The following is a 10,303-nucleotide window of genomic DNA, read 5'->3' on the forward strand; positions in this document are numbered from 1 at the left end:
AGTTTCAAATAAACATAATTAATTAGTTGATCGCTTGATCGCGCGAGCAAAGTTTATGAGTAGACTCAATAAGCTACTCGTGAACGAAGCTCGTACAAATCAAAATAGACTTCAAAATTGATAGACATCAGTAGTTTATATCAAATTCAATGCATATTGACATAAATAAACTAAATGGACTCCCGGAGAATTTTACCTCCAACTAGAGCCTTTTACAATTCCTCCAAATATAGGGTTTATGAGTTCTTATATTAAGCATCCGGTCTTTCATGTCATTCGGAGTACCTCCAATTTACATTTGGACACATGTATTGTGATCCCACGTAATAATTAAAATAGTAAGACCTCTTATAATATGTATGGATCCATGTTACACGTGTCAAAATATGTATGAAAGGGATCCATGTCACATTCGGATGCTTCTAATAATTTGTCAGGGTTTATACTAATCAAAGCAAAACCGATTTGAGAGAGACCCGTTTTACATTTGCAAAGAAATCGGAGCAAAACGAACCGAATTCTATTTAGTTTTTTAAGTTATTTAAAGTTCAACAATGGTTTCAACTTCGAATTAAAAAAAAAAGAAACCGGTTCATTTTGATTCGGTCCATCTCATCCTGGTTAACATAAGCCCAACAGTGAGTATTATGTTTAACATGATCTCCTAATAATGGTTTTTATTTAGAGGCAAAATCTCTCTCTGAGTCCTTTTTTTTTTACTATAAATTCAATATTAAAGTTGTAACCTTTTTACTATTTACTTACCTTACTTAATGTAAAGTTGCAATCTTTTTAGTGTTTTACTGCATAGTGAACCAACCTTTTAAATTGTTAGCATTAATGAAGAGATAGGGACTAATTTGGACGGCAATCTGCACTGTATGCACATGAAGTATAGTTGGCTTTTTCTGGTAGAGATATATGGGACCTTAAACCCCATAACTTTTTGTCTAATTTGCCAGTCTGAGGGAGGCAACACGTGGCCCATATTTCATTTTTGGTAATGTCTATATCATACGAAGAAAACAGACAACTCAGTACTTTCAGTAGCTGCTCCTACCACAGTTAACTTTTTCTTCTGCTGCTCCTGCTGCTGTAATTTATGAATGTTCATTTGATTATTTCAACCTAGAAAATATATTTTTTTTTATGGGAATGCTAATATTTCATTAAATGATAAAATTGCAACTACAACATGATAATAGTAAGGAATAAAACCTCACACAAGTATAGACTAAGCCTAATACATGATCCACTAGGGTAATGAAAAGCAGAAAGAGTCATTAAAGGGAATTTTCCTGTCATTACATGCAAAGAGAGTAGTTGTATACGAATTATACCAGAAACTTCGCCCTCTTTCGTGCCAGAAATCGTTCCTTAGCAGCAGCTAGCGCATCCTCATTTCTTTTATGATGATCGTTCTTTGGTTGATCGGCCAATGGTTGTTCAGTTGATGTCACCGCTTGTGTTGGAGTTGGAAGAACTTGTTCATTAACAACTGGTTTCTCATCCAAGGACTCTGAATTTCTTCTAGGAGGAGGATGAGGGGAAGGAGAAGCTTCATCCCGACTTGCTTCTTTCACTCCGGATGACTGTACATCTGATTTTGAGCCTTGCGATGAAGAATTCCTATCGGATGTACCAGCCAGGGCTTCAGTATCCAACTTCTCTAGCTTCCTGAGTTCAGCTTGTTTCTCTTGCTTCCTTGCCTCAGCATCTTTTGCGCCAAATGCGACATTTTTTCCGAGATTGAAGTAAAAGTCGGTCAAATCGCTTTTCTTCGTGACCTTTATAAATAAGAGAAAAACACAAATATCACATGATAGTCCAGCAATAATGCAACATTTTTTTAGTCAATAAACATTAACATAAGCCATACAGGCACGAATTTCAAACAAAAACGATCCACGGGATATCTCAAAATCATTATCTACATACGTTTTCAATTTGATCACATCATAAAACAGTTTAGTAACAAATCCAGCACATTGGGCATTAAAATGGAAACGTAACAAATGATTTCCCAGCAAGTCAAATTAACAAATATGAAACACGAGATATCTCAAAATCATTATCTAAATGCATCTTTCATTTGAGCACATCGCAACTTGCACTGAAGTAAAAAGAAAGCTGCACGTTAGGCAATACTGATGAGAAACTCAACAAATGATTTCCTAGCAAACTTTATCCGAGAATAAAATCTTGGTTATTCTGGTCAAATGTACAATAAAATTACCACAAACAGAACCTTTTTAATTAATCAACCAAAATTATTAAAATCCCTAACACGAATATGTTCGCCTCTGCAAAAAGTGGTAGGAGATCAAGAATCTTGATTTTCTTTTTACATGACAAATATTACAAACACGGTCTAATTCCATCATCAGCCGCCACTAGTGCTAAACCCAAATGTTTTAGCTTTGGTAGGCTAATAAAAACCACATCTTGCACCTTATATATCTAGTACTATATAGTATACAATGCTATTATACAGGACACAGGATATCTAACTGCATTGCGTTCCTAGAATCCGTAGCAGGTCATTGTTTTCCTCATTTCTTTAAGCAGGAAATAGGTTTTAAGCCTAGGAACCGAGTCGATGTCAAAGAACCCAAGCTAAAGCGCTACCAACTCATGAGTCATGAGCGAAGTGCCTGACCAGAAATAGATCATCGTTCTGGGTCTTATGGTATGAAATTCTAGTTATGTACCTAGTTCAATAACGAAATACAAGAATAACAAAGAACCACTTCACAGCGGCTACAAGAACTTGGTCCTTAGAGTCTCGTATTATTATACACACTGCTGCAGATTTAAAATATTTTCTAGGAATAATATGATCCGGATTTTGTCCTGCAAATGGAAGAATGGGGGACAGACAAAGAAGCAGCTCATCGGGATGTTTAAATCTATCAATGTAAAAATTTCCATCTAGCTTTAAATGAAATGAGGCGTTTCGCCAGACGGTCTTTTCCAGTAGTGCCATGCCGAGTTTGATTTGCTTTGCACTAGCTTTATGGCACCCAAGAATGCCAAAGAAGTGTTGTTCCTTTTTTAGACATTAAATATAAGCAACGGATAACAAAATCTAGGAACGCTCGTGTATATCCACCAACACCGACAAGATAATCCGAAGTCCAACAAACAAAACATCACAATTATAGTATCACATCAGAGTTAGCTGATTCAAGCTGTAGCTTAATTCGAAAATTATGATCTCAAGAGAAAACAGTTAAAAGGATATATAAATTGAATATAGTTTAACTTTCATCTTAAAAAACTTTAATCATCAGAAAAACAATGTTCAAGCCACAAGCCATAAGAAAATTCGAATAAAAAATTTCAAAAATATATGTATACACAGACAAAAAAAATAATTAACTTAATAAATGAAAATCTTAGAATCATCAACAACAAATGTCGAAGCGATAACCCTTGAACATCTATACTGACAACATAAATAGAATTTTTTTAAAAGAGAAACTAATCAGATTCTTTGAATAGAAAAATCACTGGAAAACACATAAAAACTTCATTATTCAAGAACAGATTACCGACATTTTGATGGGAGAAAAAAACACAAAGTATTAAGAACCAGTATGTTTATACTAATATGAAAGCAGCAGTCTTACATCTCTGAATACGGATACTCCACTCAGTACAGGAAACACAGTAATCTTACATATACAATGCAACAAGTGATATCAGATTATGCAACAACAATAATCTACTGACAGATCAATGGCAATATAATTTTAGAAAAAGTTCAAAAGCCACAGGATGAAGATAATTGTGAATGAAATGTGCATGATGGCAGATACAAGTAGATAGTGGAAACCCGAAAAAACAAGAAAAACAAAAAAACGTGGAAACCTGAAACAGCGAGAAAAACGAAAATAAAAAACGGAAAAAACGAGAAAACAGGGAAACCTAGAAAAAAAAACAAGAAAAGGGAAAAGCTAGAAAAAAGGAAAAGGCGGTAAAAACAGAAAGCACGAGAAGGAGAAAAATGAAAAGAACGAGGGAACGTGGGAAAAAGGGAAAAAGAAAGAAAAACGGGAAAAATGAGAAAAATAGAAAAAGCAAGAAAAACAGAAACTGGAGAAAAAACGAGGGCTTAGAGTTTAGGGTTTCAGTTTTAGGGTTTTAGGTTGAGGGTTTGGGGTTTCAGGCTATACTATCAATATTAGAGATGCATTGATTGAACCATTGGGCAATTAGTGCAATTGATTGAGTGCTTAACTTGCAGCATAAGAGGTCACGGATTCAAACATCGACGCCCTATCCTCTTTTCTTAAAAAAAGGAAATTTGCGCAATTCGCTTATATTGAATAACAAAGAAAAAACCCCACCCCACCCCAATGTGATTCGAACCCATGACTTCCCAGTATAGTCTCAACCACTAGGCTAAGACCTTCACCACAACGCCCTATCCCCTTTAAAAACAACCAATAGCAACCAACAGGCAACGAGTCAACTACGACCCTAAGAAATAAAATCATATTACATGAGGACCTAGCTAGTTATAAGATAACAATGATGTAAAGATTAGAAAGCATCCAAAGAAGATATATACATACATCATCTTTATCCTCTTTAAGTTGGCGAAGGCGCTCTTCCTCCATCCATTTTGCCTGCTCTGCGAGTTTCTTCTTGTAGGCACTTGTAACAAATTTGTCCTTGTCTGCATAGAGGTCATCATCCTTGCTTCTTTCTTTAGCGAGTTTTTTCTCATATATTACCTCATGTTCTCGTTGCCGTAGTTCTGCTTTCTTGATCAAAGCTTCTATATATCTAGGCTGCAACAGGAGAATAGAATGACACAATTACTAATGTTTCATGTCATCTAAATTATATGTAAGAGCTTCAATCAATCTTACTAATTGGAATGTGCGTAGTCCTTCAAATGCTCATTTGATGATGGAAATAAACTATGCAAGTATGCATCAACGGATCAAACAGTCATCAATTAAGCATAAACCATTTGATTGTTCTCATTCAGAAAAGTTTTCTGAATATACTAAAGTTTCATGTCATCTATATTGTATGTAAGACTTTCAACAAATCTTGCTAGTTGCAATGTGTTTAGTGCTTCAAATGCTCATGTGATGATGGAAACTATGCAAGTATGCATCAACGAATCAAACAGTCATCAATTAAGCATAAATCATTTGATTGTTCTCGTTCAGAAAAGTTTTCTCAATATTACTAAAGTTTCGTGTCATCTAAATTATATGTAAGAGCTCCAATCAATCCTGCTAGTTGCAATGTGCTTAGTGCTTCAAATGCTCATTTGAAGCAAAAGGCTAGGGTTTCGGTGAAAAAGTGGAGCACATGGGGTTGGGATTACAGGGTATGAAAGCCAATGCGTAGAAAGTCAAAACGGCCAACTGTTGATTTAATTAGTTGAATACCGAAACACCGGAACTCTCTTAGAGAGAGCCATGCCCGGAATTGAAAACCTCGCCTGGAACCCAAAGGTAGGATCAGCGAGGTGGGTAGTTTATCTGGGGCGGATGCCTCCTGAAGAGTAACGGAGGTGTGCGAAGGTAGGCTCAAGCTAAGATTCTGCTCATCAGCGTAATGGTATAAGCCTGCCTGACTGTGAGACCAACTGGTTGAACAGAGACGAAACTCGGCCATAGTAATCCGGGAGTCCCGTGTGGAAGGGCTCTGGCTCAACGGATCAAAGGTACGCTGGGGATAACAGGCTGATGACTCTCAAGAGCTAATATCGACGGAGTCATTTGGCACCTCGATGTCAATGGAAACTATGGAAGCATGAATCAACGGATCAAACAGTCATCAATTAAGCATAAACCATTTGATTGTTCTCGTTCAGAAAAGTTTTCTGAATATTACTAAAGTTTCATGTCATCTAAATTGTATGTAAGACTTTCAACCAATCTTGCTAGTTGCAATGTGTTTAGTGCTTCAAATGCTCATGTGATGATGGAAACTATGCAAGTATGCATCAACGGACCAAACAGTAATCAATTAAGCATAAATCATTTGATTGTTCTCATACAGAAACGTTTCTCAATATTATTACAAGTTTTGAAATGAGAACAGCATCCAATACCTTTCTTTCCTCGCGTTCCTGTTGTCGTGGCTGAGCAATTTTCTGCTTCATCTGATCATAAACGCCATCATAGTCAAATACTGATGGATCCTCTTCCAAGGCTTTCTTATGCTGCTCCTCAATCTTCAATCAAAAACGAGAATAGATTTTTTAGTGAAAATCCGAAACTAAAGGATGAATTAACATCATTATCGATCAAAGGATGCAGAGGAACTTACATCCTTGAGTGACTTATTCTTGGCTGCGTGCCGAGAAATCTCCTTTTCAACATCGTCATCCTCGTTATCGCGAAACCCAACAGGTGCCGGAAGGGGAGGCCTAGGCGGCTTTTTGGCCTGCTGGGATTTTACCCTCAACTGCAAACCGTACTTCTGCATTTCACTGCAAAATTATTATGTTAATTTTGCAATTCATTTCAATTATACTATTGATATTCAGTTGCGGGCATGCCTGAGTTCAATTGCGTAGAACGACGTCGCTTCGAAGTAGAAGCGGCAAGAAATTTTACCTCTATATCGCCTGTTCAGTGCTTAACGTGAGCCAGAGCTGGTATCGTAGACGGTGAGATTCTCAGGCCCGAACTGATTAAGGATTCAGACGATCGGAGGTGAGAGAGAGCAGACGGTGGCAGACAAAGCGGAGACAGCTGATCCCACGGCTGAAATTGACGACGAGATTGATTTAGATTTACTACCTCATGGGCCATAGCCCGTTAATCCACGCGGGGTTTGGACAATACTTATTGGGCCAATGTTTGAAAAACTTTTACCCATTTGCGTTATTCGCAGAGCTCAGACTCCATCGTCCAAACCAAAGTTTCCAAATTGGGTTTTCTCAGTCTCTGGAAAGGTATGGTTATGGAATATTCAATTAAGCGATTTACTGTATTTCCTTTGATTACTTGTTCAAATTTATGGTTTTTCCTTTTCGAAATTTCTCCACTAGTTAGGGCAAATTTTCTGCTGGGATTTTGGGCTGCTAGATTTGATTGTCCTTTGCTTCGTATATATAGAATTCATAGCTGTGTTCATTTTGTAGACATTACTGCATCTCTCCCCACAGCTTTGAGAATTTATGAATGTCATCGAACTATATTTTCCAATTTCTTTTAGTTCTCGACTGTTTTGGTTTTACTGTGAACAGGAAATTGAAATTAGATTACTGCGTATCTTCAGATTTGATATTTCCATTTTTTGCTGTGATCATTACAAATCTCAGCAATAGTCATCTTATCACTCTTCTATATAGCTTGTTTTTTCCTCAATTATCTTGCCCCAAAAGTCGGGATAGACGGCCTGAGCAAGGAGCGGCCCTGAGGGATGCGGGCAGGAATGAACTGAATCCACATGGGAAGTGGGAAGGGAGGGATTGGGGCTTATTAGTAAGATGAGAATCCAATACATACGGACGCTTTTTAAAGCCGTGAGGCCCAAGGTGTTGGATTTGGGCTAGAGCGGACAATATCTACATGGTATTAGACCAAAGTGTTACACCCAATGCATCGATTAGTGTTATTTCTGTTATCCATTGCCATTGACATGTTAAGTGTTGCTTGTTAACTGGTTTACAACCAATTCCAGCTTTTTCCATTACAATTCTGCGGAACCTAGGAAGCACCGACACTTCTAGGTGGTTAAGGTAGGAATATCGGTCACTCCGACACAACACGCACCCGACACTCCATAATAAGTTTCTCCTCTTTTTTGTTTCCTTTTAATGGGGACACTAAGGGAACACGTCTTGGACACAGATTCTAAGTTAATTAAGTAGACTACAGGGGTATTGATATATACAAAAATAAAATAAAACCCTAATAAAAAAAATCAAAATCTAATGAAAAGGATATAGCATCGTCCCTTTTGGTAGTTTAAATAGTTTGAAGTATTAAATGTTTCTTTTTGATGAATTTAATGACTTTGTTATTTCTGGGTTATAATGACTCATGAATGTTATTTATGATATATAGCATGTTCCCGCTGTACCCGTGTCTTATATTTTTTAAAAATGCCATTTGCCGCACCCGTACGAGTACCCATGTCTGTGCTTCCTAGTGCCGAACACATCTCATTTGCTTTACTCCTGGCTCTGTTCAACTTGTTTTTCTTTCTCAATTTGTGTTTCATTTCTTTCTTTAACTCATTGAGTTCCGCTATTTTCTTCTTCTTATGTAACCTGGGAGTGGATTCCGAAGCTTATATCGAGTTTCGGTTTCATGGGACTCTAATGCATGATAAATAGATGATATTCTAGAGGATTTTCTGTTTTATTTGAGCTTGTGAGTTGTAAAAGTTAATGTTCATTGAGATTTAAATATTGATTTTGTTCTTCTGATGATCAGTTTCTACATTATCTCTACTGCCCTAACATTTTACGGCTGCGGTTTTGGATGCGATTAAAGAACAGTGTTGTTGGATTAGATTGGGGTGTTTTCATTCACTACATTTGCATAGTTGTTTGAGACTTTGTGCATTCATCAAATAGGCAAAATTGGGATATATCGAATAACAGCATCCGCTTCCCTGTATCGATATCTTTGTTTGTTTATTCGCTAATATTCATTTTTTGCTTAATTCTTGCCTAATGCTCTTTTTGAAGCTTGCGAAAAGTGACTTAGCATGGGAAACAAGCCTGCGGCTGAAAAGAAAGAGCGAAAAAGGGAGGAACTTCTGTTAAAAATCATGCCTCCAGTAGACCGCGCTTATATTCGATGGCTCTCTCGTGATCTTGAGATGATTCATGGCTATACTGTAAGAAACTGTTCCGCAGTGAAGCCACCAGATCATTATATTGAATACATGAAGTTACACGGATGGTTAGACTTAGACATGGATGATCCTGATCTGGTCCATTTGTTTCGAGGTAAATAACGTTTTCGAGTTTCGAAAGGAAGAACTATTACTAATCACCTCGGAATGCTTCGTTATCATGTAGTATTGTGTGTAGAATTTGATTTCTAATAGAAAGTAAGTGTTGAAATCTAACTTGACCTTGTTCAATACTATTTGAATGTTGAATCTAATGGTAACTGTTCAACATTTACAAGCGTTCGTTTGAGGAACAAGTCAAAAGACTATATATGTTGAAGAATTTTGTGATGATGAGCATGAATTAAAGAAAAAATTCAACTTTTGAAATTGAATTTGGAGATGAATCTTCATTAAAGTTTTGGTTGCTATGCTTTATGTCACAATCTAGAGGCATTGGAATGACTTGAAGCTTGAATGTTGAATCTAATGTTAAGTGTTCAACATTTACAAGCTTTCATTTGAGATCTTCGATGAATCATCTGAGATCGTCAATGAATCATTCATTGATCGAACAAGTCAAAAGGCTATATATGTTGAAGAATTTTGTGATGATAAACATGGATTATAGAAAAAATTCAACTATTCGTAGATGAATCTGCATTTTATGTCACAATCTAGAGGCATTGGAATGACTTGAAGCTTGAATATTCAATCTAATGTTAAGTGTTCAACAGTTACAAGCTTTCATTTGAGATCTTCGATGAATCATTTGAGATCGTCGATGAATCGTTCATCAATCGAACAAGTCAAATGACTATATATGTTGAATAATTTTGTGATGATGAACATGGATTATACAAAAAATTCAACTATTCGTAGATGAATCTGCATTTTATGTCGCAATCTAGAGGCATTGGAATGACTTGAAGCTTGAATGTTGAATCTAGTGTTAAGTGTTCAACATTTACAAGCTTTCATTTGAGATCTTCGATGAATTCATCGATCGGACAAGTCAAAAGGCTATATATGTTGAAGAATTTTGTGATGATGAACATGGATTAAAGAAAAAATTGTAGATGAATCTGCAATAAAGTTTTGGTTGCCTTACTTTATGTCACAATCTAGAGGGCATTGGAATGAGTTGAAGCTTGAAAAATTGGGGGAACTTAAAAGTGTTATGGTTGATGTGTCATTGTTAGATTCTGAAACTGTAGACTATTGATTTAAGGCCTTGTATATAAAGTCAAAAGCAATTGGAATGAAAAAAGCATTGCCAATAAGGTGGAAGTGGAGTTTGAGGCTTTTTGAACAGTCAAGGCACTTGTAATTATTTATATGCATATTCTCATAAAGAGAAGTTTGGTCCCTTCTAACTTATAAAATGTTTTGTTAGCGCTTAGAACTTTATACGTGGTAGAATAAGATTGGATTTAGACAAATTGAAATGTATATATACCATTTTAAGCAAGTTCAG

At 36.4% G+C, this 10,303-nt stretch overlaps 2 protein-coding genes across 3 annotated transcripts; one reads left to right on the forward strand and one right to left on the reverse strand.

The window, feature by feature from the left end:
• Nucleotides 1–1,129: 1,129 nt before the first annotated feature.
• On the reverse strand, nt 1,130–6,741 carry LOC136222931 (uncharacterized). 2 transcript variants are annotated; one of them, XM_066010620.1, is made up of 5 exons: nt 6,533–6,717; nt 6,301–6,463; nt 6,083–6,205; nt 4,581–4,799; nt 1,130–1,787 (listed from the first exon to the last, which is right to left on the reverse strand). In XM_066010620.1, exons 2-5 carry the CDS (start codon nt 6,457–6,459, stop codon nt 1,335–1,337), a joined length of 954 nt encoding a protein of 317 aa, XP_065866692.1. In that variant the 5' UTR covers nt 6,460–6,463; nt 6,533–6,717; the 3' UTR covers nt 1,130–1,334. The 2 variants fall into 2 exon arrangements, with proteins under 2 accessions (XP_065866692.1, XP_065866691.1); XM_066010619.1 differs by having other exon boundaries at nt 1,131–1,787; nt 6,591–6,741.
• A 40-nt stretch (nt 6,742–6,781) lies between these two features.
• Nucleotides 6,782–9,216, forward strand: LOC136222932 (uncharacterized). Its single transcript, XM_066010621.1, has 2 exons — nt 6,782–6,931; nt 8,678–9,216. The coding sequence occupies exon 2, from the start codon at nt 8,698–8,700 to the stop codon at nt 8,947–8,949; it is 252 nt and encodes an 83-aa protein (XP_065866693.1). The 5' UTR covers nt 6,782–6,931; nt 8,678–8,697; the 3' UTR covers nt 8,950–9,216.
• The last annotated feature ends 1,087 nt before the right edge of the window (nt 9,217–10,303 follow it).

Source organism: Euphorbia lathyris, chromosome 3 (assembly GCF_963576675.1).
Source record: "Euphorbia lathyris chromosome 3, ddEupLath1.1, whole genome shotgun sequence".
NCBI lineage: Eukaryota > Viridiplantae > Streptophyta > Magnoliopsida > Malpighiales > Euphorbiaceae > Euphorbia > Euphorbia lathyris.

What these genes read in the sequence shown, in the direction of transcription:
- LOC136222932 (XM_066010621.1), top strand. Translation starts at nt 8,698, where the DNA reads ATGGGAAACAAGCCTGCGGCTGAAAAGAAAGAGCGAAAAAGGGAGGAA.
- LOC136222931 (XM_066010620.1), bottom strand. Translation starts at nt 6,459, where the DNA reads ATGCAGAAGTACGGTTTGCAGTTGAGGGTAAAATCCCAGCAGGCCAAA. An exon ending in AGAATAAGTCACTCAAGGAT is followed by an intron (nt 6,206 to 6,300) that starts GTAAGTTCCTCT and finishes TTTTGATTGAAG; the next exon opens with ATTGAGGAGCAGCATAAGAA. An exon ending in AGGAACGCGAGGAAAGAAAG is followed by an intron (nt 4,800 to 6,082) that starts GTATTGGATGCT and finishes CTCCTGTTGCAG; the next exon opens with CCTAGATATATAGAAGCTTT.